This window comes from Microcaecilia unicolor, chromosome 9 (genome assembly GCF_901765095.1).
Source record: "Microcaecilia unicolor chromosome 9, aMicUni1.1, whole genome shotgun sequence".
Classification (NCBI taxonomy): domain Eukaryota; kingdom Metazoa; phylum Chordata; class Amphibia; order Gymnophiona; family Siphonopidae; genus Microcaecilia; species Microcaecilia unicolor.
Genome location: NC_044039.1, coordinates 192,772,933 through 192,800,866, shown reverse-complemented (window position 1 = coordinate 192,800,866; position 27,934 = coordinate 192,772,933). Strand labels below are relative to the sequence as shown.

Below are 27,934 nucleotides of genomic sequence, written 5' to 3'. Positions count from 1 at the left end.
TTTTCTCCCTGTCTTGAGACTAAAGATTACCTCACAGATCAGGCAGGAAAAAACTGTCACTTCTGTAACAGCTTTTAAAAAAAAAAAAAAAAAGGCAGTCTCCATCTGCTGACCAAACAACGGAAATGCACTAGGGAACAAATATGTCATACATTTACATACAAAGTTACTTACATAAATCCTGTTTCATCACAGTGGGTCACAAATGTCTTCTATATGGTGGTGCTTGCATGTCAAGTGGTGCCTAGATGGTGACTCTGGCTGCATCAGCTAATGCCGGTGCTGAGCTGGTTTGCACGGTCTGAGTCCCGCATATTGCAGTGGTTTAGGATGGACTGGAGAGGGCTTCGATGGAAACTCCAGTAATTTGGAACGTGAGGACAGTGCTAGGCAGACTGTTACGGTCTTTGTCCCGCAAATGACCAGACTGATTTTGATAGGCTGGAGTGGGGCTTTGATGGCAACGCCAGTATTTGGAACATAAGGAGAGAGCCAGGCAGACTTCTATGGTCTATGTCCCAGAAAGACCAAAGACCATAATCAAGTATATAATATCACATTCATTGTTGATTTAAATCTTGAATTGATAAGGAATGTGACTGTTGGACAGACTGGATGGGCCATTCAGCTCTTTATCTGCCATCACTTACTGTGTTACTATGAAACAGTCTTTATAGAGAGAAGGTTAGACACAGTAAACCAAATATAGGTTTGTACAGTGATCCTCTAGGAACTAGCCACAAAATCAGATTACTCTGCATGATGGATCCACTCTATATTTAAGACAATACTACCAAAAAAGAGGTACCAACTTTATTCCTGCCCTCCACAGCATTGGACACCTATGCAAACTTACCAGTAGAACCAACAACCAGTGCTCCCAAGTTTTGACTATTCTCCAGTCAGAGGACAGATTCATTTCTTCAGGGAAGCATTGCATTGGATCACTTTAGACAAATGGGTTCTGAAGATTATCTAAGGTTACAAGAAACTTCACTTATCTGCCATGCAAATCCCTGCTACCACCACCTTCCTATCTTACCATGAGACGCTTATGGCAGAGCTCCCTGCACACATTAGAAGCCGGGGATTCTGTTCCGTGTACATTCTCAGTTTGGACCTATCTATACCCAATATCTCAAATTCATCAAAAGGTTTACTGAGCTCTGCAAGTATTATCCTTCTCTACCATGGTTGGCTAGCTTCCCTAGACTTTAAGGATGCCTACACCCATATTTATTCCATTTGATTGCACACACTTTCAGAAAGGTGCAAGGTTAGGTGCAATAAAACAATAGTTGAACTAATAAAAACTAATCCCTTTGCCCAATCCCTCAATAGCATCTCCTCCCCCTCTCCTATCCACCTTCATCCTTCTTAGCAGAATCAGTCTGTGACACCAGATATTTCTGTGCTTTATTACTTTGGGTCAACCCTACCAGTATAGAGTTCTTCACTTTGGCCTCTGGTTGGCTTATATGAGTCTTCACAAAATGCTGTGCAGTCGCAGCATCCCACCTGCACACAACAGATCTGTTACCCCGACCGTATGCCACACCCTTCTATAGTTGAAAACTCCTGCCAACATAAGACACATTGTGAGAAACTATCATCAATTACCTGGAATTATGAGCCATCAACTTTGTACTCAAGTATTTCAGGAATGGATTACAGGGAAGATACTTCTCATCTGGACTGCCAGGCAGTTTCCATGTTTTATGTCAACAGGGTGGGTCCAAGTCCTACAGGTTTTGTATTGGAACAAAGATATGGAACTTCTCAATCTTTATGCATGTTCCCACCAGGCTTTCTAACTACCAGGAAACCAGAACCAGCTAATGGACAATTTTTGCTTGCAAAATAGACGATTCACAAATGCTCCCTCAGGCAAGGTACTACTTACTGTCTATTTAGCAGGCGGCATCTCTTTGGGCCAGCCATAAACAGATTAACACCAGACATTTTTTCCATTCAATAGGGTGAAGTTCTTTTTACCATTCCACTCATATCTGAGACCTTTCAGAAAATCATTCAGCACTGGGCACACACAACCTTAGTTGCCTCTACTGGCTTCACCAGAGATGATACGTGGCTGGCAACATTGTTGGTAGCAGAACCCTTCCACTTGGGACTCCATCCCTCCCTTCTACACAAGAAAGACGTCTCCTTGATGCCAGCTTGAAATACCTGGTTCTCACAAAATGAATATTGAAAGACTGTTGATCTCCTTGCTTCTGGTTGCTAAGGAAATCCAGGAGGTTCTCATTGCCTTTAAGAAGCAGTCACCAGAAGACCATGCCAGTTGAAGTGGACTTGTTTTGCTCTGTAGCACAGGATTGAACACAATACCCTCTTTTGTCCAGTTCCCCCTCCCCCTCAATATAACTTCAGGAGGGCCTTGAATAAACTAAAAAATCTGCAGTACACGAAACACATTTTGGAATACCTATGGATAAAAATTCCACATGTAAATAGGACAAGAATAGTGATTCGTGTACTGGCATCCATCTGGCCAGGATGAACAGATAGATGCAGAAATCTTATCAGAAATTAGAGAGGCTAACAAACTGGGAAACACAATAATGGTGATTTCAATTACCCCAATATTGACTAGGTAAATGTAACATTGGGGTATGCTAGGGAGGTAAAATTCTTTGATGAAATCAAGGCCTGCTTTATGGATCAGCTGGTTCAGGAACCAGCAAGAAGGGGAACAATTGTAGACCTGCATGATCTGGTGCAGGTGGTAATGGTCCTGGGGCCACTTGATCATAACACGATCAGAATTGATATGTCTGAAGTACACACACGCAGAAAATCCAATACGTTCATAGTAACATAGTAGATGACGGCAGAAAAAGACCTCGGTCCACCCAGTCTGCCCAACAGGATAAACTCACATGTGCCATTTTTTGTGTATACCTTACCTTGATTTGTACTTGTCTTTTTCAGGGCACAGACCGTATAAGTCTGCCCAGCACTATCCCCGCCTCCCAACCACCAGCCCCGCCTCCCACCACCGGCTCTGGCACAGACCGTATAAGTCTGCCCAGCACTATCCCCACCTCCCAACCACCAGCCCTGCCTCCCACCACTGGCTAAGCTTCTGGGGATCCCTTCCTTCTGAGGAGGATTCCTTTATGTTCACCTTTAACTTTCAAAACAGAGACTATGATAAAATGAGAAGAATGGGTTAAAAAAAAAAAACAGAGGAGCCGCTGCAAAGGTCAAAAATGTACATCAGTCGTGGATGATGATAAAAAAAAAAAAAAGAAATATGGAACCCATGCCAGATATATTTGTTTATTAAAAAAGGAGGGAGGAAGGCCAAACAGCCGGCATGGTTAAAAAGTGAAGGAAGCTATTAGAGCTAAAAGAAAATCTTTCAGAAAATGGACGATACAACTGAAAATAATAGGAAACCGCATAAGGAATGGCAAGTCAAATGCAAAGCGCTGATAAGGAAGGCAAAGAGACTTTGAAAAGAAGATTGCGTTGGAGGCAAAAGCACATAGTAAAAACTTTTTGCCCAATTCCATACATTGATGCTATTTGAACTTCGAAGTGCTAATCTGTCTTTTAAAAGACTGACATCATTTTTGGCTGTTTGGCTGGTTTATATTAACCTTTTACCTCCCAAGATACGACGTTTTGTGTTAAATAAGTTACATCTTTAAAAGAAAATAGACTTCACTAGAGCTTTTAGGTCATCGGGAGAAATTGAACCTATTCTCCTGATGATTTCATATTATTGGGAGGGGAGGGAGGGAATTTTGCTCACCCCGGTAGCTTTACAGTCCCTTTTTTTTTTAATGTCTGTATGTTTTGACAGTTGCTTATTTGTCTTTGTTTACTATTGAATGTATTGGTTTTGACTGTCCAATAACATACTATTGTTAGTATACAGGGTGGGAGGGTAGAGATGAGATTGGTTGAGTTAATGACAGTTCTATGCTTTCGAGTAGGGGGTTATTGGAGCCAAAGCTCTCTACTTGGTTTGTTTTTTCAATTGTTTAGTACATTTAGATGTGATGCCTGGTTTGTACACTTTATATTTTAGTCACTGTTTAACCTTGTATAATTCAATAAATAGATTTGAACTAAAACTACTTGTTCTGGGCTCTGATTGGCCCAGGAGCTCAAATTCATATAGGAAATACTAGATTTTTCTCCAATAGAGAAACCTCTTTCCTGAAACCCTGTAAGCAGTTATATTCTGTAACCTATCAAAAGCTACATTCTCCAGTAGAGAAAAACCTCTGTACTGAGACCATGTAAGCAGTTACATTCTGTAACCTGTGAGCAACTACATATCTTGTACTTCCCAAGTACTATTTAGATAGTAAACAGATGTTTAATTAGTTTTATAATTGATCCCTATTCTGTTGCTTATTATTGTTTGCTTATTGCACTTTTTTTTTTTTTATTTGTTTGGTTGGTTTTCTGTTCATTGTTCTAATTTTTCATGACAATAAACATTTTTAGTTTATTGGCTCGGCTTATCTGGACTGACGAAGAATCCTGGTGTGTTGGGTCTATGAGTGCTTTCTAGGAACTGTGGGACCACTGGGAGTGTGGACCCAGTAAGCTAGAAATCGCTGGGGAACACCTTGAGAGCAGGAGACTAGAACAGAGGCAGTTGGGACCCAGTCGGTGGCACAAGGGTACTAGTGTAGACCACAAGTGGCAGGTGCAGGCAGACCTGAGCTGTGCTGGGGATAGACCCTCTAAGTGGCCACGGGGTAGCGCCAGGCGGGTGGCTAGGCGTTTCGTGACACTAACTGTTAAAGAAATGTCCTCTGTTTTACTAGATCAAGTATTTGGGAGGATCTGAACTAAATTGTTCCACTAATAAATGTCAAATGTGAAATCAGCAGGAACAGTGTATCCTAAACTGTTATGTTAACATTTATTAATTGAGCTTTCTTTTAACAGAACCTTCATGTTTGGCTTGGTGGGTTGTTCGTACCAGAAGCTTACATCACTGCCACAAGACAATATGTTGCACAGGCAAACAGCTGGTCTTTGGAGGAACTCTGTCTGGAAGTCAGTGTTACAACCGCTCAGAATGCAGTTCTGGATGCCTATAGTTTTGGAGTAACAGGTTGGTTTGTAGAATTCCTTTTCTAGTTTAACTTAGGTTTGCAATCAGATTGGAGTGCCTTAGGCAGGCACCTAGTGGTCTTAGTGATTGAAAATCATTTTTTTAGAGCATTAAGGTATACCTGACAGATGAAGCTCACTTGAATGATTCATGACACATAGAATTCTTGGGCTAAGTATGCACCCAGAGAAGCTCCAACTTCCCCTCACACCAAGAGGGTATGGAGTAGAACTAGGATATTTCCTTATATAAACCAACATACCAAAAATGTGGGTGTCCTTTCAGTAACAGCAACACAAATTCCCTCAACTCCCAGGCAGTTTGTGAAATAAAAAAATCTACAAATAAAAACAAATTAGCAGGTATAGCAAACCTGCTGTACCATAGCAGCACTAGCTCTTACGACCCAATAAGAACCCTCCCTAAGAAAAGACAACCATGCAAGACCAGAGCATGTCATGTTGGCAAAATACAGCCAAAGAATATACATATTTTTGCTTACTAGAAGAATACCTCACCTATGTTGCAGAACACAGACCTCATCAAGTACAAATTTGATTACAAATGTACAGACTAAAAATTGAAATAAAACCTCAAGAATCCACCCTGTTTGCACTGCAAACGTATAAACAGTAAAGTGCAATTAAGAAATTCACATTTCCAAAAGGGACATACAGATCAGTCACACCCTTCTTGATGATCTAATTTATTTTCACTCCTCCCTTCCCCTTCTCTATCCCACATCTCCTGCTCCTTCTGACTCCTAGCCACCAGTAAAGCTTCAATTCCAACTTTTGTGCTACTCAAACAGAACTAGTCAAATGTATAGATACATTTTTAGGTGTAACTTTTGGGGAAAAGGATGCTGCTCTTATTACCAAAGTTATAAGCAACATCTCCCAGGTTCCTGTTAAGCAGCACTGTCTCGAGTCAGTACCTATAGCCTAAACAAGTTTTGGAATAACTTTGGAACCTGATGGCAACAAAACCCGAGGTGTGGTGTTGACACAGTGAGGTTATTAGAAGCCTCTAATTTCTGCATGAGAGCAGCAGAGGAGCTGTGGGTCAAATACTTCCATCTATACACAGCTCACAGAGTACATAGGGGTGGGAATGCAACAATGCATGCTTTAAGTATTTACTGTGATAGGGAGAATCATGTTACACTGTATACACTGGACTTTATTACAAAAAGTTTTGATCTATCATAAAGGTGCTTATTTGTATTTGTAGGTTTAAAGCTTCAAGGGGCTACCTGCAGTAACAATAAGCTGTCCCTCTCAAATGCTATTTCAACTGTGTTACCATTGACACAGCTTCGTTGGATCAAGCAGACCAGTGCTGAGAGAGAGGCCAATGTAGTAAGTAGCTTATATTGTGCACACAAATATATGAGCACAGGCTGGTAATATAGTGTATATTTATGATACCTTCAGGCTTCATAAAATGGGAGTTGTTTTTTAAGCACAATGCTTAGTTATTCTCTTTAGCCTCATATGGCCACAGTATGCCACTCCACACTCACTTGCTCAATATATCATTGCTGTTTCACCACAGATAAAAATGCCAATGACTTTCAGAATCTTTCACTCGACCCTGATCTTGTCCCTTTAAATTGTTCAGCTGTCAGTGGCATGATTTAATTTAACATTTAACTCTTACTACATATTTATACACTCTAAAAGGTTTAAAACTAATGTCATGCTAGAAAATATTTTAGGGTGCAAGTAACCTAATTCTAGGAAATCCATGAGTCATTAGTAAATGAAACAAAATTATTTGTAACGGACATCAACTAAGATAATGTCTCGCTGTCAAAATCACTTAATGAAGGGACAGCCATGTGTAGTGGTCTTAAATTTAGATTTCAGTGAGAATTCAGATAACCTGAAACAAAACCAGCAGAGATAGTTCACCATGGTAGTACCTACAAAATTAGAACAGTATTTGACTGACGTTGCAGCTAGTGCTACATTTTTTAAGGCTAAATGTAACTTAATGGTAACTGAGTTAGAGATGCAGCGTAAAACTTCTTAGCCTGGTTTTCCTTTTTTTTTTTTTTGAGATAGGAATTCTTATTAAAGTGAGAGGTGGAGTGTAGCACATTGTTTCTGAAAATAAGTAGACAGCATAACAATAACTATGCAAGTGATGAACACGGACACTGCAGTAATAGAAAAGCTTCAGGGTCCTTTTACTAAACTGCACATGGCCATTAATGCAAAAAATAGAAAATTGATCATTTTGCTGCTGTGGTAAAAGTGGCCTTAGCAAACCCTTACATGAGTTTCTCCTGTGAACTAAGGCCATTTTTCCTGCAGCAGTTAAAATGGCCCATTTTTCATTTTTTGCATTAATAGCCATGTGCTAATATCTCCATTAGCACACAGCCATTAAAAAAAATTGCCATGTTAACACTTAGTGATACCTGTTTTGTAGTAGGTAAGAGCTCATGTGGTAATCCTGCGTTAATCATTTAGTACAAAGTAGCTGCACTAACAGATTGGCGCAGAAACGCTTACTCTGTGCCGCCTCTGCGCAAAAATTAATCTGCCCAATATTTAAAGGGTTTAACCGGGCAAGAGAGGCTCCTGCCCAGTTAAACCCCGCTGAGCAACCTGGCAAACCAAATTCAGCAGCATTTAACTGGTTAGTGCTGCTAACCAGCCATCTCCTAACCAGTTAAGTTAGGAGCAGAGAATTTGCGGAGTGCCTGCTTAGCCAGTTAGTGGCAATTTTCAGTCCGCTAACCAACTAAGTAACAGGATAAAGTTAGGACAATGAGGCTTTATGCACTACAGTTAACAAGGCAGTGGTTTGAATATTGGCCAGTGCCCAGTTAACTTCCGGGTAACTGTTGATGCTGGGCCCCGGCATTGAATATCTGGGGTCAATTGAAGAGCACTTTTCCAAAACTCACTCAATCCATCAACAGCAATTTTGAGAAAAATAGGTAGCAGCTTTTGAAATGAGAGAGTTTTTTATTGCATAGAGTACTCAACACAGTCATTAAATACCATGGACTTGGTGAATTTTGGCACAGGAATAAGCTACAGTAAGTGAATATTTCCTTGATGAACAAAATTAATCACATAACTGAAAACTAACAAAAAATTAAGTTTTGGAAAAGTGCTCTTCAGTTCAGCCCATGACTGTGAGCAACTTCCAACACCGCATACCGCCGCGGACTCAATATCAGGTGGAAATATTTTTAAGTGCATGATTAGCGCAAACTGATTTGGCATTTACCACAGGACACCCGAGTGTATCCAACTGTATACCATTTTAAGCGGTAGTGCTTATTGCAGCTTAGTAAAAGGACCCCTTAATATAAAGGAGTATTTTTATGTATATTTGTACAATACATCAGGTGGTTTATTGAAGGATGACAAAATGACTCGACACAGCCCTGCGTTTTGGCGCCACTTTCAGGAGTCAAACAGTTTTGTTCTGCAAGAGCAAAATAACAAACATACATACACAAAATAAAATACATAGAGAAACAATAAGAAAACAGCAAACACAGGCTGTGCAGGTAACAAAAATAATAGTAAATGTACATAATAACCAATATGAACTAAGAAATGTAATATTATAACATACCATTAAATCGAGAAAGCAGGTAAATTACTAATAAAACTGCTGATTAATCATAAAGGAGCAAAACACCAATGTGAACACACAAAACTTGAACACTGAAATACATACAAAATATATAATACTGAATGTAAAACATAGATAAAAATAGTGAATAGTATAATGTATTAATAATTAGCTCCTATAGACTAAAACTCAGAAATCGTTCCCACAAAATAAGAGCAAAATCCCACAAAATGAGGACAAAATATACCAGCCACAGATGACAAATTGCAAATGTAAAGGTGAAAACATTCAATAATTCATCTATTTAAGAGCAAAGATAAAATTCACTGAACGGTTTGAACATGGTGCTTGAAGAAAATCGCTAATAGATAATGCAGCTAACAAATGTATGAAATGTGCTATGATCCAAATACTTAGCAGGAGACCCTACTGTGATAAAAGGAACTGTGTGAAAACCATGAAATAGAAATTTTTATAAATAAAAAGGAAAGTGCATCAATCTGTAAACTTAATAAAGATGAGGGACAGAAGAAAACTGGTGAAATCGGATCATAGCACATTTCCTACATTTGTTAGCTGCGTTATCTATTAGTGATTTTCTTCAAGCACCATGTTCAAACCATTCAGTGAATTTTATGTTCTTAAATAGATGCTGAATTATTGGATGCTTTTATCCTTACATTTGCAATTTGTCATCTGTGGCTGGTATGTTTTGTCCTCATTTTGTGGGATTTTGCTTTTATTTTGTGGAAACGATCTCTCTAAATATGTAATGAGTTTGTCTATAGGAACTAATTATTCATACATTAAACTATTCACTATTTCTTTCTGTTTTACATTCAATATTATTTTATATGTATTTCAATGTTCAATTTTTATTTTATTTTTATGTGTTCACATTGGTGTTTTGCTCCTTTATGATTAATCAGGAATTTTATTAGTAATTTACCTGCTTTCTTGATTTAATGGTATGTTATCATTTTAATTACATTCCTTAGTTCGTATTAGTTATGTACATTTACTATTATTTTTGTTACCTGCACAGCCCGTGTTTGCTGTCTTCTTATTGTTTCTCTATGTATTTTATTTTGTGTATGTATGTTATTTTGCTGTTGCAGAACAAGACTCCTGAAGCAGGCGCAAGTGGCGCCGAAACACAGGACTGCGTCTAGTCATTTTAATTGTCATCCTTCAATAAACCACCTGTTTTGGAACCACATTGGTCTATCCCCTCCTTTGGTTTTGTTTCTGTATTGTGGACTGTTGTTAGGGGGCCACTTCTGCTCTTTTTTTGTGTTTTGTACAACACATTCAGATATCCTGAGACTATTATCATTGTCCAAGTAAAAATGTGTGTGCTTTTAGCTGAAACAATAATTAAACAAAAATCCCATATGATACATATCCCTTTCAGAAGGCACCAGTCACAGCTGTTAGAGCACAATAAGTGCCAACTTCAGAGTGGGAGCAGTTTTGATGTTATGCCATCCAGACTTTTTCCATAATGAATACGTCAACACATCAGACATCCATGAGACTGTGTTAAAAGGAGGTGCATTGATGGCTTAAATTACTTGCTTTATGACTACTGTTAATCCTGTTGTAACGAGCAAGAGTGCAGCATAACTGTATCAAACTGTCTTAAATGTAGTGTGCTCATGCTTAAATATGTCAATTGATATGTTTAAGAAACTTTCACAAACAAAACTAAAATGAATGTGATGATAGACAATTGTAGTGTTTGTTATATTCACTTGATTGATATTTTCTTCTAGCTTGCTGTATATTCTTCAATATTCTGTTTTATAAAATTTAAATATAAATCAATTCTTTTTTTTTTTTAAGGTTACACTTCCTGTGTATCTGAACTTTACTCGTGCGGATCTGATCTTTACTGTAGATTTTGACATCGCTACCAAAGAAGATCCTCACAGCTTCTATGAGCGTGGTGTTGCAGTTCTCTGCACAGAGTAATGAGGACTTGTTCTCCATTAATGCTTACTGTAAAACTAGTTACATTCTGCTGGTATGCATAATGGGAAAAAAATTAACAACTTTTTTTAGAAAGTTTTACTACTTCAGGTTGTGGTTGTGCATCAGATGGATTAATGTGAAGTTGAAAAGTGACATGTAGAATGTGTTTTGGAAAGTTGCAGAAAGACCAGAGGTGGTTGGGTGGATCTCTGAAAAGTCTGTAGATTAACATGCTGGATGTATAGTAAGTTGAAGCAGTGGATTCTGGTTGATATTCAAAATGGGATGAAGGTTTTGTGGTTGGGAAAACAAGAATTGTAGAGTTTTATCTTGATGCTTGTACTGTTGGTGGATACTTATTTTAAACTGAATAAAATTCTGCAGCATCAGTTGTGTGGGTTTTTTTGTTTGTTTTTTCAATAAGCTGCTCCTTTGGCGTCAACACATTTTTAAAACTTGAGGTTTGTTCAGGAAGTAATGAGTTACTACCAGTCCTCTCTGACAGTAGGCACAAGAATTAAAATAGTTATAAAGATGAAACCCTTAAACTGAACATTGACCTATCAATATTGCTGAGAAAGTGAAGCTTTTCCTTCTCTGGTGTCTGCTTCTTGATTCCTATGGTATAAGTGGGGCTCACCACCCTTTAGTAAACCATTTTGGTACAGTGCTATAATCTAATACTAGCTTATTAAACAGTTCCAACTATCTGTTGGCAGTACAATTTTCACTAAAACAAGTGAATATGAAAAACATTAATTTTATATTTTACAAATATTGACATATGAATGGGATTTCAGCAAGGGGTGTAAATTTTTATGAGGTTTTTGAAAAACTTTGATTAGCAATTTTTCCCCTACTATTAGGTAGACCAGGCCATCCACCTATGGTGGTGGAATGGGGTGGGGTGGCGGTGACACTGTGGCTCTGCATGGCATGAGAGCAGCACCTTAGAGACTTGCACGGGAATGGGATTTGCTGGAATCTCATGGAACCTGCAGGGACGGAAGCAGTTCTGCGGGGATCCCATGGGGACTGAAACAATTCCTGGGGGTTCCTGTGGAAGTGTACACTACACGTCTGCCAGCCTCTCACCTACCGAGTACCAAGTTCTTTTGAGTGCTGTCGCTGCTGCCTCCTCCTCCTTTCATTAACAGCACAGATGCGAGAAGTCTACATTAAGGAGGTGGTAGAGACAAAAATGGTGACTGAATTCAAAAAGGCATGGGATGAACACAAAGGATCTCTAATTAGAAAATGGAATTTATAAAAAACCTAAACAAATGGCTGCATATGTGTGGATGTGTCGAGTGACGCTTAAATGGCAACTCCTGCTGTGATGAATTAGGGCCAATACCGGGCAGACTTGTAATGTCTGTGTCTCATATATGGCGGTCTGGTTTAGGATGGGCTGGAAAGCAACTTTAGTGTCTGGAACATGAAGACAGTGCTGGACAGACTTTTACAGTGTGTGTCCTGCAAATGAGAAGACAAATAGGCTGGAGTGCGCTTCGACGGCAACTCCAACAGTTGGAACAGGGCCAGGCAGACTTCTATGATCTATGTCCCAGCAACGCCAAAGAAAGACCATAATTAAGTATATATCATCATGTTCATTGTTGATTTAATCATGAATTGATAATGTGACTGTTGGGCAGACTGGATGGACCGTTCAGGTTTTTATCTGTTGTCACTTACTATGTTACTATTAATCCTCTCTGCTCCCGGGCTGATGCGCAGACCTCAGCTCTAACACAGACACAAGCATCAGATGTCACATGACCAACTTTCGTATGCATGTGGTGACCTCTTAGCACACAGTGCCAGTGAATCAGAGACAAGTCTTACACGTGCGCACCAGACTGTTCCAAGTTCCAACTTCTGTTCCGTCCTTGCCGGCAGTTCGGTGGCTCAAACCCAGAGACAGAGAGCCGACCAGAATTTTTTTTAATGTACCATTAGTCTTGTGGGGACAGGTTAAATTCTTGCGGGGATGAGTAAGATTTCTGTCCCCGTACAACTCTTTACCTTAAAGCTGTCTCCATGCCACAGAAAAAGAGGAGGGATGTGTTGGACAAAGAGGGAGGAGGAGAGTGCTGATCACCCAGAAGGGAGAGGGGCAGGAGACCTTGGGAGTAGACAAGAGAAGAGAGAGATGCTGGACACAGGAAGGGTAGGGAAAGGAATGAGAGATGTTTATTATGGAGGTAAGTGGGGGCACACAGCTGAAGGTTTGCCTAAGGAGTCAGATTGCGCTGGCTGCTTATATTTTAGTATGCCCAGCATTTATCACTCACACAAGTATATAGCCCAGCGCTTCCCAAACTGTGCGCTGCAGCACCCTGGTGCACCGCAGCGAACTCGCAGGAGTGCCATGGCAAATCCTGAACTCCCACTGCCACCCAAACCGCTTCTGCTCCCTCATGTCGCTTTTTTTCTTCCCGTCACTGTGCCCCTTGAGTCCTGCATCTCCTCCCTTTTGCTGGCTCTCCTCTGTAGCCCCAGGTCCCTGTACCTCTCTGGTAGCAGCAACTGAGACAGTTTTCCACCAGTGTTGGAGCTGTCCTCATCTCTGGAGCATCCCACCTACTTTGATGCAACTTCCTATTATCTGCGTAGGTGGGACACTCCTGAGAAGAGGCCCCGATGCTGACAGAAAACTTTCGTAATCATCGCTACTGCTGGAGAAGTAGAGGGGACTGGGGCTATGGAGGAGAGTTGGCAAGAGGAAGAGATGCAGAGCTCACTGGGAGGCAGGAAGAGAGACTTGATTGGAGGAGGAAGGTTGACGGGGAGAGAAGTCAGACTGTTCAGGGGCTGGGCAGGCCTGTAACAGATGTGGCACTCAAGTGGAGTAAGGTGGGCAGGGCAGGCTAGTACAGGGAGAAGCTGAATATGGGGAGAGACATGGACAAAGAAAAGAATTTGGGCATGGAGGAACATTGGGACAGGAAAAGGGGGAGATGGAGACACGGGGGTGGGCAGTAGAGATCTGTGGGGGGGGGGGGGGGAGTGGAGACCTATGTGGCCAGGCAGGAGGTGCCATGAACTGAAAAGGTTTGGGAACCTCTGATATGGCCTAAATGACCAGTTGGCCCAGCCAGTCTGCCTCACTGGTGTGGACAGGAATATCTCAGCTACAGAGGCTTGAGTGGCTGTAAGATACCACATCTTATAAAAATCTTTTTTTTTTCTTCTAATTCTCCATGATTGACATTTGGATTTACCTTATATCTATTTTCAGCAGTCAAAGGTGAGTTTTAGTCATGTCTAGTAAGTATCACAATCCTGGGTAGATGAGCATACAAATTCCCAGTATTGAGCCGTCCTTCATATCCTTCCACCAAACTTTTGCAATCTAAACATAAACCAAAACTAATGAGGCTTTTGCTTTTTTTCTTTAATATCTGACCATCTCAGTCTGAGGTTTCAGAATGATACATCAGTAGGGTGCTTAGTACAGTTACCACATAACTTGCCATATCATTAGGCATAGGTTGTCGGTAACCCAACTGTTTGGGGAGGCTCCAGGGGGTGCAACCAGGGGTGGGACTTGCATCCATAACTGTCTGATGCCAAAACGTAAAATAGTCACAAGTAATACCTTTTAAAAATGTACATATGTATCATATGTCAAAGAATAAAGTGGCAACAATATTACAGTAAAGACTTAGTAGGTATGTATGTATAGAAAGAGAAAGAGAGACAACTTAAAATACATTGAAAAAGCATCATCTACAAACACTTTTTTCAGTCTTTTTTTTTTTTTTTTTTTTTTTTAGGCAAAGATTCTATTTCCCAAATATTTGTAGGAAGCTGGTTCCATAAAGCAGGTGCCAGACAAAATAATGCACTCTTGCCAATGAAAATCCAGTAATAGGAGGAATGACCAGTCTGTCCTGTGATATTGATCTCAGTTCATCAGTCATTAAAACCTTCACAGTCCTGGAGCTGTTCCCTATGTGATGGCCATACTACCTGGGAAGTACAGCTACAGCATGTGAAGGTGATTTTCTGGTCAGATAACAGCAATTGTCAACAGGATAAACATCCAGTCAGTACATTGTGAGAGAGAGTAGCCAATCTGCTATAACAACAACTATGCACATAGAGTGGAGGAGAAGCCTAATGGTGGAGGAGTGGCCTAGTGGTTAGGGTGGTGGACTTTGGTCCTGGGGAACTGAGGAACTGAGTTCGATTCCCGGCACAGGCAGCTCCTTGTGACTCTGGGCAAGTCACTTAACCCTCCATTGCCTACCGCATTGAGCCTGCCATGAGTGGGAAAGCGCGGGGTACAAATGTAATAAAAAAAACCTAGGGAACTGGGTTTAATTCCCACTGCATCTCCTTGTGGCCCTGGGCAAGTCCCCTAACCCTCCGATGCCCCAACTGAAAAAAACAGTTTGTGAGCTCAGTAGGGACAGAGAAAGTACCTGCATTGAACATGTAAACCACTTTTGTTGTACCACAGAAAGGCAGTATATCAAGTCCATGATCCTTTACCTCAATTGGATGGAGGGGAGGGCAGAGGAGAGTTACTGGACATGGATGCAGGGGAGGGCAGGAGAAATGCTGGACATGGATGGAGGAGAGGGAAGACAGGAAGGAGGTGCACATGGATGGAGGGGAGAGAAGAGATGCTGGACATGGATGGTGGAGAAGGACGAGAGGAAGTGAGATGAACATGGATGGTGGAGAGAGATGAAGTGAGTTGAACATGGATGGCAGGGCGGAGAGAGGAAAAATGGTGGACGGGGCTGGAGGAGAGGGACGAAAGGAAGGAGATGCATATGGATGGAGGGGAGTGAAGAAAGAGGAAGGAGATACAGATGAGGGAAAGGGAAAAGAGGAGAAAAACTACAAATGGAGAAAATAGATGCTGGATGGAAAGAGGGAAGAGAGGGGGTAGATGCTGGAAGGAAAGGGGAGAGAGGGGTTAGACGCTGGATGGAAAGGGGGGAGAGTTAAGATCAAGGAAAGAAGAAACGAGACTGGGACCAACACAATTAGAAACAGTAAATAGCCAGACCACAAAGGTAGGAAAAAATTAATTTTATTTTTAGTTGATAAAGTAGTGTGGTAGCTGTGTTAATAAATACAGAAAATGGAAGTAATGTGATATCTTTATTGGACTAATTTTAATACATTTTTGACTAATGTTTAGAGACTAAACCCTCCTTTCTCATGTCAGAACAGAATACCATAACAGCTGTATACTGTCCTGACCTGAGGAAAGAGGTTTTGGCCTTGAAAGCTAATTGAAAAATGTATTTAGTCCAATAAAAATATCATCAGGAAAATATATTTGTTAACCTATAGTGATTGAAATATAAAGAGATGCCAATTTCAAAAATGGACGTATTTGCACAGTACAGGGGGACTGAGGGGTGGGACTGTTCAGGGAAGTAGTCCTGGTGCAGGTTTCAGGCAGCCTATAAGTGGCGGTGCCACTGCCCAGGTGAAGACTGCAACAGACAGGATTGTAAGTTGGGGGGGGAGAGAGAACACCCTGCCTGTAAAAAAAAAAAAAAAAAAAATGTCAGCACCCCCAATCATTTTGAAAAGTTGGCTCCTATGTGTGAAGTAACACAACAGACTACAAATGGACACTGCAAAGCTAACCAAATCATACCAGCACCAAAAGTTCAAACTGCATCAATACGACATATGAAAAGTCAGCAGTGCAAATATTCTGGGACACCAAGCCCCACTGCTACAGATTCCTACACAGAACCTACATGTGAACAGAATTGCTCATGATGGTTACCCATGGAAAACACAGACTATCACTTAGTAAATTAATTAGGAACAGAATAGTTAGCAGAAGCTTAAACTGAAATCTAAGGAACCTTATTATGCTAGAGGTCCCATTGATACTAACCTCTTCTGGTCAAAATTTCCTCAGTCTTTTCTAGTTAGTTGTCCTGAGGATTTCAATATTAGGTGGAAGGGAGTTCTGTGATAAAACTCTCAGGGGCCCTTTTACTAAGGCGCGTAGGCGCCTCCACACACAACACATGCCAATTGGAACTACTGCCCGGCTACCGCATGCCCCGGGTGGTAATTCCATTTTTGACATGCACCCAAAACGGTAGAAAATATTTTCTTTTCTACCACGTGGCGCTTATCTGGTGGTAATCAGCAGTTTACGCACACTGGCCGCTTACCGCCTGATTAGCGCGTGAGGCCTTACCGCTAAGTCAATGGGTGGCAGTAAGGTCTTAGCCCGAAAATGGACGCATGCTGATTTTAATTTTGCTGCACAACCATTTACTGCCACACACACAAAAAAAATGCTTTTTCAGGCGTGCTGAAAAAGTGACCTGCACGTGTCCAAAACATGCGCCTACACCAGCGCAGGCCACTTTTCGGCACACCTTAGTAAAAGGGCCCCTAGATAAAATAGCACCTAGGCGTTTAAAGGTAAAAAGATCAGGTGAAAGTAATAAGTGGTTTGATACAGAACTATTACATTTGAAACAGACCTTTAGGAGACTTGAGAGGAATTGGTTAAAGTCTTCAGACCAGGATAAAAAGGACTGGAAGCGTGCTATTATGATTTATAAGACAGCACTTTATACTAAAAAGAAGCGGTGATACTCCCAGTTGATAGGAAATGTTTCAATTAGTCTCAGGCTTAACAAACACCTCTAATTTGACTAGATAATGTAAAAAGCCCTACTTCAGCAGAATTGGCTACTTGCAGGATAAAAGCCTCAAGATTAGAACCTCATTTTCCAATACAGTTCAGTGTGACACCTGTGATACTGTAAATCATCAGAATCGCCTGGAGGTAAGAGTTTGGACAGAATTTTCACCTTTTGACTAGACTGTTTATGATTTTGTTTGGTAGATATGCAAAAGCATGCAGTATGTTGGATTTCCCCCCCTACCCCCCCCCCCCTACATCTCTGATTTACTCCCTCATGAGTTTTTGTATTCTCTAACTAGATTCAATATTCATTTACTTTAGGTCATTTTCCTAGTAAAATGGGTGAGAGAGTCATTACTCCTACTGTAAAGGATTTAAAAGAAGCAGGAGGAGTAGTTTTGAACTATAGAGCTGTTGCATTGATACCTTTTTTGTTAAACTCGTGGAAGGTTCAGTCTATTCTCAATTGGACTCCTATTTAACAAAATATATCTTACATCCAATCAGGTTTTCACTCCTGCCATAGCATGGAGATAGTGGTAGTTTCAATTTTGGATATGTAAGAAAAAAATGAAATGGACAGCCCAAGAGACCAGACTATAGAGCTTGAACTATAGAACCAGTTGCATTGATACCTTTTTTGTTAAACTAACAGAAGGTTCAGTCTGTTCTCAATTGTACTTCTATTTAACAAAATATATCTTACATCCAATCAGGTTTTCACTCCTGCCATAGCACAGAGACAGTGGTAGTTTTTATTTTGGATACAGCCCAATGTTTTGTGTGTGAAAATGGCAAGGCTTTGCTGCTACAGTATGTTTGAGTTAGTAGACCATAACTTACTGCTTCTTGAACTTATTGATGGGAATGTGTTGAACTGGTTTAAGGGGTTTCTAGGATTAAGATCATATGATATAGAGTGAATGATAAAGGAGTTCTGTCCGAGAGTTGGAGCTATCCTTGTGCCACCTAGGTCTTTTTCTTGAGTGCTGACTCCAAGGACCCTAGCATTAGATAACTATGATTATGCTTCTCAATGTGCATCACTTTGCATTTGTCTATATTATAAATTTCATCTGCCATTTGGATGACCAGTCTTCCAGTTTCCTAAGATCTTCCTGCAATTCTTCACAATCCACATGCATTTTGACAACTTTGAATACTTTTGTCATCTGCAAATTTAATCACGTGACTCATCGTGCCAATTTCCAGATCATTTATAAATATGTTAAATAGTGCTGGTCCCAGTCCAGATCACTGCGGCACTCCACTATTCACCCTTCCTACTGAAAGAATTGAATGCACCTGTTGAAAACTGAATCATTTATTCAACAATACCACATAAGAGGTGCTTAAGATGCACCCATTTGTAAGCTACATAAATAACAGCAGTAGCTGTAGTAAAGCAGCCTACCTGGGGCAAGTTTCACAGCAACTACCTCAAGATGGAATAACCAAACAAGGATTGATAATATTAGGATATCTGACTGTATCCAATCATGTTAGGAGGGACCCTACCACCAACACTGATCCTGGCCCACTCCCCCAGGCACACCCAGCCAAGTCAGATAGAATTAGATCGTTCCTCATTTTCTTTCCTTAGTCTCAAAGGACCAGGCCAGACTTATGCGTACAGCAGCGCTCTGGTTTAAAGGTTATGGTGCAGCTGCTCCTAGCATGTTATTTCAACATCCAAGCACTAAACGTAAGAAGGAATCCAAAACTCCTGCATCCTTAATCTCATCATGGAAATGAAAAAAAGGAATATTATTACAAAACTTGAAAACTAATCCTACACTGCCTATGAACTAAAAAAAAAAAAAAAAAAAAACTGAGAACATACAGCAACATCCCAAGAAGGGTGTGTTGTGGTCTGATACTTTGGGACTAAAGGAAAGAAAATTAGCAAGTAAGATCTAATTTTCCATCCATTACATCCCAAGGATCAGTCCTGACTTGTGGGAAGTAGAAATTGCTCGGCAGCTAAAAGAGGCAATGGTGGCTTTAGAGGCCTTCATCATCTTCCAAAGAGAGAATGAAAAGATTGTTTAAATAATAGAAATCATTTGTAACATCTGAAGCAGTGCTTCTCACCCAGAAAGAAAGAAAGGTGATTAATTTTGCTGACGCCACAAGATTATTCAAAGTCGTTGAATCGCGGGAGGATTGTGAAAAATTACAAGAGGACCTTACGAGACTGGGAGACTGGGTGTCTAAATGGCAGATGATGTTTAATGTGAGCAAGTTCAAAGTGATGCATGTGGGAAAGAGGAACCCAAATTATAGCTACGTCCTGCTAGGTTCCACGTTAGACATCACTCACCAAGAAAGGGATCTAAGTGTCGTTGATGATATGTTGAAACCTTCTGCTCAGTGTGCTGCTGCGGCTAAGAAAGCAAATAGAATGTTAGGTATTATTAGGAAAGGAATGGAAAGCAAAAATGAGGATGTTATAATACCTTTGTATCGCTCCATGTGCAACCGCTCCTCTATTATTGTGTTCAATTCTGGTTGCCACATCTCAAAAAGATATAGTGGAATTAGAAAAGGTGCAAAGAAGGGCGACGAAAATGATAAAGGAGATGGGACGACTTTCCTATGAGGAAAGGCTAAAGTGGCTAGGGCTCTTCAGCTTGGAGAAAAGGCAGCTGAGGGGAGATATGCTAGAGGTCTATAAAATAATGAGTGGAGTTGAACAGGTAGAAGTGAAGTGTCTGTTTACACTTTCCAAAAATATTAGGACTAGTTGGCATGCGATGAAGCTACAAAGTAGTAAATTTAAAATGAAACGTGTAATTAAACTCTGGAATTCGTTGCCAGAGAATGTGGTAAAGGCGGTTAGCTAAAAGGTTTGGATGGCTTCCTAAAGGAAAGTCCATAGACCATTATTAAATTGGACTTGGGGAAAATCCACTATTTCTGGGATAAGCAGTATAAAAAGTTCTGTACTTTTCTGGGATCTTGCCAGGTATTTGTGACTTGGATTGGCCACTGTTGGAAACAGGATGGTGGGCTTGATGGACCTTTGGTCTAGCCCAGTATGGTAATACTTATGTACTAAGAAAGAAGAGGAAGGTAGATCAGTTTGCTTGAGACAGAAATATGAAGCTAACTTGGATAGAAATGAAGGAACTTTTCTTGTTACTCCAGCTTCAGAAAAACAGAGAAAGAGGTCTCCTCAAGACAACACTTGGAGTTCAGACACCCACCAGCTGAGGACATGGTCACTAGAAAAATCTGTCTTTATGGAAAGGTTCTTAATAGTGGTCTTGCAGAAAGGCTCACAAGGAGGTTTTTGGAGAGACTTCAGATTAAGGTTCTGAAGTTCTGTGAACTTGGAAGGTCATGTGTTGCCTGTGCAAGAGAAAATGCGCATATTGGATGTAATTTCAGACCCATTACTGTCTATGAAAGATCAAATATTACATGTGCTTAAGTCAGCGTTTTACCAACTTCATTTGCTGGCAAAGTTAAAACCTATGTTGTAACAATATGATTTTTGATTGGTAGTTCAGAGTTTGGTGATTTCTCACATTGATTTTTGCAATGTGTTGTACTTGGGTTTGTCAAAATCCAAGATGCACGCAGTACAAACAATACAGAATGATTCTGCCAGGTTAGTGGAATATTTTATTAGTTTGTCTATCTTTGCGTTTGTTTTATTTTAATTGTGTATGTTGATTTTGTTACCTGCCTACTTGTAGGCAGGTTGGAAATTTTTAAATAAAATAAAAAGGCTCCACTCTGGACAAATACAGCTAACAAGGTTTCAAAAGATCAACTTCTCAAGAACCAGCCATCTGGATGAGTCACCAAGAAGGAATGTTGTAGGCATCCGCTGAAGCAAGCAAGTACAACATGCACTGTAAGGGAATCTAGAGCTAGGCCCTTTTTAAAACCTGCCTGAAGAAAATCCAGTATCTGAGCTAGAGAAGAACTAAAATGCAAAATGTTACATTCTGCACACCAATGGTCAAATGTTTTCCACATACTGGCATAAGCAGTAGAAGTGGATCTCTTGCAAGCCTCTAAAAGAGTTGTAATTACTTCTTAACCTTGACCTTTCAAGAGCCAGGTCATAAGACCAAAGGGGGAGGGATTGTCCCATGCTATGAGTGCTTGGGTCAGTAGGCCTCTGTGAGAAGGCAAACTGGAAAACCTATCTGTAGACAAATGAGATCTACATACCAGGGTCTTCTGAGCCAGTCCAAAGGCACAGGTCCTGTGTGATGAACAATGTGCTGGAGAGTTCTGCCAACCAGTGGCCAGGGAGGGAACACCATTGGTTGGCCACTGCTGGAGAAGAGCACCTAGGCCCTCTAAACTAATCTCCCTGCAACAACTGAAGAACTTCTGCACTGCGCTTGGTGACCATGAAGTCCAGCACTGGAACACCCTCCCCAACCTCACCCCCACCCAATGCAGATGGAATGGCTCTGTTGACAGCTGCCACTTTCCCTGAGCTAGAGTGACTGCTGAGGAAGTCTACCTATGTGTTCAACACACCTGCTATATGGGCTGCCAAGATGAGAGGCACATAGCACGCCGCCCACTGGAATAACAGGCTGGCTTCCTCCATCAGAGGGGCACTCTGTTCTCCCTACTCTTTTGATATAGTCTATAGCTGTCATAAAAAAAATTCTCATCAGTTTACCTTGATGAATTAGCTGGAAGGACAATGCTTTCTGAAGTGCTCTGAGCTGTAAGTCAGTGGTTCTCAAACTTAAGACTGCGGCATACTTCGAAATGTAATTTTCTGTTGCAACACACTATGTACATTGCCTATAGTCAAATTCTTATTACAATATATTTTTATAGTAAGACAAAAATGAAAATATTTTAGAGAGGTTCTAAATTTTATTTTCAAATTGCATTTTTTCAGCATGAAATGTGATCCTGCTTGGAGGTACATATCTTTATTCATGGAGGAATATTGGACAAACACACTCTCGTGTTCCACTGAGTTCAGATCTGAATTTGGTCTTAATTCGAGTGAGGCTAGAAAAGCCTGTCTCGCAAAAGTAAGGGGTAGTATATGGCAACAGAATGTCTAGCACTATCTGGATATTCTTTTGTTAACGGTTAGCCAAAATTTGTCCCAAGTCTAGTTTGTTGAAGTTGAGCAGCACACAATGCTTCAGAGTCATGACTTCAGTGAATAGGATTTGAGAAAGTTGACAATCTTTACAGCCAAATCAAGCACTGATTTGAGTTCCAGTGGTAAAGGTTTAGCAACTAGGGCCTCTCACTGCAGAAAACAATGATTAGTTTTTTCATCAGAACTTTGCTGTTTCATGTTGGCCAGAAATCCCTTCACGTTACCAGTCAGGGCAGCTGTTCCATCTGTGTAGGTTTTCCATTGCAGACCTTGTTCTCAAAACATTTTGCAGTCACTTTAAAAACCTCTTCCCCTGTTGTAGGACCAATGATTTCTCTGCAAAACAGAAAATTTTCAGCAATGAAAGTGTCATTGACATATAACAAAAGTTGAGCCCTCCCTCTTACATCTGTAGATTCATCAAGTTGTAAAGCAAAGCCTGCACTTGATAACAATTTTATCCAAAGTTGGCCCAAGATATCGCCTGACTTCAATTCGAAAACTCATCATACCGACAAAGGCACACTTGCAATTTTTTTTTTTTTTTTTAGCAGCAGCAGCTTCACCTAGCATAACCGACTATTTCTTGACAGCACAGCAACAAGCTCAGCAACGAGGCAGCTGGCTTCCAGTGCTCTCAGAAACGTTTGTTACACCAGCCATAAAGCGAATGCTACATACCTGTAGAAGGTATTCTCCGAGGACAGCAGGCTGATTGTTCTCACTGATGGGTGACGTCCACGGCAGCCCCTCCAATCGGAACACTTTACTAGCCAAGGCCTTTGCTAGTCCTCGCGCGCCGATGCGCACCGCGCATGCGCGGCAGTCTTCCCGCCCGAACCAGCTCGTGTTCGTCAGTCCCGTATGTAGCAAGACAAAGACAAGGGAAGACAACTCCAAAGGGGAGGCGGGCGGGTTTGTGAGGACAATCAGCCTGCTATCCTCGGAGAATACCTTCTACAGGTATGTAGCATTCGCTTTCTCCGAGGACAAGCAGGCTGCTTGTTCTCACTGATGGGGTATCCCTAGCCCCCAGGCTCACTCAAAACAACAAACATGGTCAATTGGGCCTCGCAACGGCGAGGACATAACTGAGATTGACCTAACAACTTATCCAACTAACAGAGTGTAGCCTGGAACAGAATAAACATGGGCCTAGGGGGGTGGAGTTGGATTCTAAACCCCAAACAGATTCTGAAGCACTGACTGCCCGAACCGACTGTCGCGTCGGGTATCCTGCTGCAGGCAGTAATGAGATGTGAATGTGTGGACAGATGACCATGTCGCAGCTTTGCAAATCTCTTCAAGAGTGGCTGACTTCAAGTGGGCCACTGACGCTGCCATGGCTCTGACATTGTGAGCCGTGACATGACCCTCAAGAGCCAGCCCAGCCTGGGCGTAAGTGAAGGAAATGCAATCTGCTAGCCAATTGGATACGGTGCGTTTCTCCACAGCCACTCCCCTCCTGTTGGGATCAAAAGAAACAAACAATTGGGCGGACTGTCTGTTGGGCTGTGTCCGCTCCAGATAGAAGGCCAATGCTCTTTTGCAGTCCAATGTGTGCAGCTGACATTCAGCAGGGCAGGAATGAGGACGGGGAAAGAATGTTGGCAAGACAATTGACTGGTTCAGATGGAACTCCGACACAACCTTCGGCAAGAACTTAGGGTGAGTGCGGAGGACTACTCTGTTATGATGAAATTTGGTGTAAGGGGCCTGGGCTACCAGGGCCTGCAGCTCACTGACTCTACGAGCTGAAGTAACTGCCACCAAGAAAATGACCTTCCAGGTCAAGTACTTCAGATGGCAGGAGTTCAGTGGCTCAAAAGGAGGTTTCATCAGCTGGGTGAGAACGACATTGAGATCCCATGACACTGTAGGAGGTTTGACGGGGGGGCTTTGACAAAAGCAAACCTCTCATGAAGCGAACAACTAAAGGCTGTCCTGAGATCGGCTTACCTTCCACACGGTAATGGTATGCACTGATTGCGCTAAGGTGAACCCTTACAGAGTTGGTCTTGAGACCAGACTCACACAAGTGCAGAAGGTATTCAAGCAGGGTCTGTGTAGGACAAGAGCAAGGATCTAGGGCCTTGCTGTCACACCAGATGGCAAACCTCCTCCATAGAAAGAAGTAACTCCTCTTAGTGGAATCTTTCCTGGAAGCAAGCAAGATGCGGGAGACACCTTCTGACAGACCCAAAGAGGCAAAGTCTACGCTCTCAACATCCAGGCCGTGAGAGCCAGGGACCGGAGGTTGGGATGCAGAAGCGCCCCTTCGTTCTGTGAGATGAGGGTCGGAAAACACTCCAATCTCCACGGTTCTTCAGCGACCCAGAGCTCTCGGTACCGATGCGGGAAGGAGACCGGTGTCGATGCTTCTTTGACTTTTTCAAACGAAGCATGTCACCGGAACTTCCCGGTACCGACGAGGACGACGTAGAATCCAGCCGTCGCTTCCTCGGGGCTGAGGCCGAAGAAGGTCGGTCTCGGGGGGGCTGTACCGCAGGAGCCCTCAGGGTAGGGGGAGACCCACCCGAAGGCTCACCGCCACCAGCAGGGGAATGGACAGCCCTCACCTGCACTCCAGTCGAAGCACCACCGTCCAACGACATCAGCACTAGTGGAGGTCCCGGTACCACCGACGCCGACGCAGCCTTTCGATGTCTCGGTACCGACGATGCAGAGGGTCAATGCCTCGATGCAGTCGATGCCGAGGTCGAAGGTCTTGAAGCTGTCGACGTCGATGCACTCGATGCCCCCGGTGCTGTTGCCGACGAAGAGCCCAAGAACAACACGTTCCACTGGGCCAATCTCGCTACCTGAGTCCTTTTCTGTAAAAGGGCGCAAAGACTACAGGCCTGCGGGCGGTGCCCAGCTCCCAGACACTGAAGACACGACGCGTGCCTATCAGTGAGCGAGATTACCCGGGCGCACTGGGTGCACTTTTTGAAGCCACTGGGAGACTTCGATGACATGGGCGGAAAAATCACGCCGTCGAAATCAAAACTCGTAATGGCGATATGGGCACCAAAAATAGGGAGAGAAAAAACCCGAACCGAGGCCTCAAAAAAGGCCTACCCCGAAAGCGAAAGGAAACTTACGCGGGGCAAACGCTGGGAACACGGGAAAGGGGTAAAGACCGTAGAGGTCTTTTTCTATTTTTTTTTTTTTTTTCTCAGCGAAAACGAAGACATGCGAGGGTCAACTCTGAGGGGCGCGAAACGGCGCAAAACACGACCGTCCCGAGCGCGGACAAAAGAAGACTGACGAACATGAGCCAGTTCGGGCGGGAAGACGGCCGCGCATGCGCGGTGCGCATGGGCGCACGAGGACTAGCAAAGGCCTTTGCTAGTAAAGTGTTCCGATTGGAGGGGCTGCCGTGGACGTCACCCATCAGTGACAACAAGCAGCCTGCTTGTCCTCGGAAAAACTGTGCTTGCTTTATAGTCTGGTCTTGCAAACATATGAAAAACTGTACATCTTTGTGGGACAATGATGAATGTTTACCATCGAGATGTCTTTTTAACTTACTTGGTACCATGGACCCATTTGAAAGTGTCTCACCACATACAAAGCATAACGGCACTGGACATGAAGAATTACCTGTCCACGCAAATCCAAAATGCAGATAATTGTCACTATACTGTCTGTTGATTATCTTATCCTTCTTTGCAGCGGGTTCCTTCACGCTTGTATTGGAGGATGAAAACCTCTCTTTGGTAACCAGATACTTATCCAATGTGAAAAAGCCAAATGGTAATATTAATACAAAATTGAAGTCAAACTACTGAAAATGGAATAGCTAAACTTAACAGTGCAGCTGTAATAGAGTCATGGCATGTGTTGGCTGACCGACCCTGGACAGCCTGAGCCAGAGCTTTATAATCTGTCAGTGCTTAATCTTGGCCTGCAGCTGAGCATTCCTGGCTCCATGGTGCCACGCGATCGAGGTAACCTGGCGTACGTGGAACAGGATCATATGGCCCAGTCGAAATCCAGATGACTCACTTGCACATGTCAAGGGTTGTTCTGGAAGTCTTGACCCTCTTGGTAGGAGGGGTGTTGACCATCTGAAGGGCGTACTTTGGCACTGTGGCAGGGTGAATTTTGTTCTGCTGAATATTTCTCATCTCAGCCATCCATTAAGTTAAAAACTTTGGCAGCACACCTTGTGCCATAGCACACGGTTTGAGAAACCCTGCTATAGATTGACCAAGAGGCTTTGATCAGAGACCAGAAGCCTTGAACTGTGTGTTGAAGACAATAAGCACCTCAGCCCAACAGGCTAACATACACAGTCACTACAACCCAGTTCAGCAAAGCCAGAGGAAGGCTCTTCCAAAAGTTGGCAGGAGAAGTCCATCACTGCAAACTGCATCTAGCCTGCAGGGTCCAGGAAAGCCAAATGCTGTAATCTATCATTAAAGGAGACCAACAAGCGAGCAGACAGCTGATGTGGTCTCTCATGCATTTCTGCCCAAGAGAGAACTTCCAGAAGTCATGGTTCCTAAAACCTGAACATAATCCAAGTCCTTGGCAACTGATTTGTGTCTGAATTTTGAGCCAACACATTGAGTGAAGAAATATCCTCCTCTTCTTTGTACTGAATAAAACTCCAAGATATTCTAGGGATTGAGAAAGAGTCAACTGACAACAGCCCAGGGGGCGAAGAAGAGCCACAACTGTAAAGGAAACGTGAAAGCTTTCTTGACAAGACAAGGCTCTGATCAACCAACCATCCAACTATGGATGAACTCGAATTTCATCCCAAAGGAGGAAGGCTGCTACTACTCCCATGCCATTGGAGAATTTCCTTGGCACAGTGTTCAGAATGGAAGCTTTCGGAATTAAGTGTTGTGCTTTTAGTACCCTGTTGACATGCTTATGATCTAGTACTGGACAGTAATAACCTCCTTTTTTGAGAGCCACAAATTAAACTGAGTATGTGCCGGTCCCCAAGTCACTTTGTGAAACAGATTGAACTGCACCTAAGTGAAGTAGAAATGCACTCAAACTTCTCGTCTTTTCTCGGGTACCTTAAATGGAGATTTAAAAAAAACAACAGCTAGTTGGTGCAGAAACTCCAGTTTGTATCCTATCCGGCCCTTATTATCTTCAAGACCCACTGGTCTGATGTGATTTTGATCCACTGCTTGTAAAAGCTGGCTGGACAAACCCCAATGAACAAATCTGAGGAATGAACCTTGACCCCCATCATTAGGAAGAATGGAGACATTAGAAGCTCAGTCTGAGGACAAATTCTTTTTGTCCTCATGAAAGGATGGCTGTCTTTGCTGAAACCAAGATCTCTGAAAAGAAGAAGAATTAGACTTCCCTAGCCAATAACATTTAGCATCTCTAAATCTGAAGTGAGATTCAGAGGACCATAATGGAGCCTTGGACTTGTCCTCAGGTTTATACTCTCAGAGACCTTTAACTTCTCTAAAATCTTCCCCAAAAACTAGGGAACAAAGGAAATCAGACCATGCCTCCACGGTAG

General features: G+C 42.1%; 2 protein-coding genes across 7 annotated transcripts in view; one reads left to right on the top strand and one right to left on the bottom strand.

Moving 5' to 3' along the window:
* Positions 1 to 11,070, top strand: part of DYNC1H1 (dynein cytoplasmic 1 heavy chain 1) — a 415,182-nt gene extending 404,112 nt beyond the window's left edge. Inside the window, exons 76-79 of one of the 2 annotated variants that reach the window (XM_030213839.1) lie at positions 4,936 to 5,104; positions 6,338 to 6,465; positions 10,553 to 10,727; positions 10,773 to 11,070. In XM_030213839.1, coding sequence (XP_030069699.1) covers positions 4,936 to 5,104; positions 6,338 to 6,465; positions 10,553 to 10,681 — 426 coding nt within the window. In that variant the 3' untranslated portion in view covers positions 10,682 to 10,727; positions 10,773 to 11,070. Of the gene's footprint in view, positions 1 to 4,935; positions 5,105 to 6,337; positions 6,466 to 10,552 lie in introns of both variants that reach the window. The other variant, XM_030213838.1, reaches the window with a different exon arrangement.
* An 11,121-nt stretch (positions 11,071 to 22,191) lies between these two features.
* Positions 22,192 to 27,934, bottom strand: part of LOC115477180 — a 122,833-nt gene continuing 117,090 nt past the window's right edge. For all 5 annotated transcript variants that reach the window (XM_030213845.1, XM_030213850.1, XM_030213848.1 and 2 more), the window contains one exon: positions 22,192 to 22,767. Coding sequence is in view for 3 of the 5 variants with exons in the window: in XM_030213850.1 (XP_030069710.1) it covers positions 22,724 to 22,767 (44 nt within the window). In the remaining 2 variants the exon portion in view is untranslated. The remainder of the gene's footprint in view (positions 22,768 to 27,934) is intronic.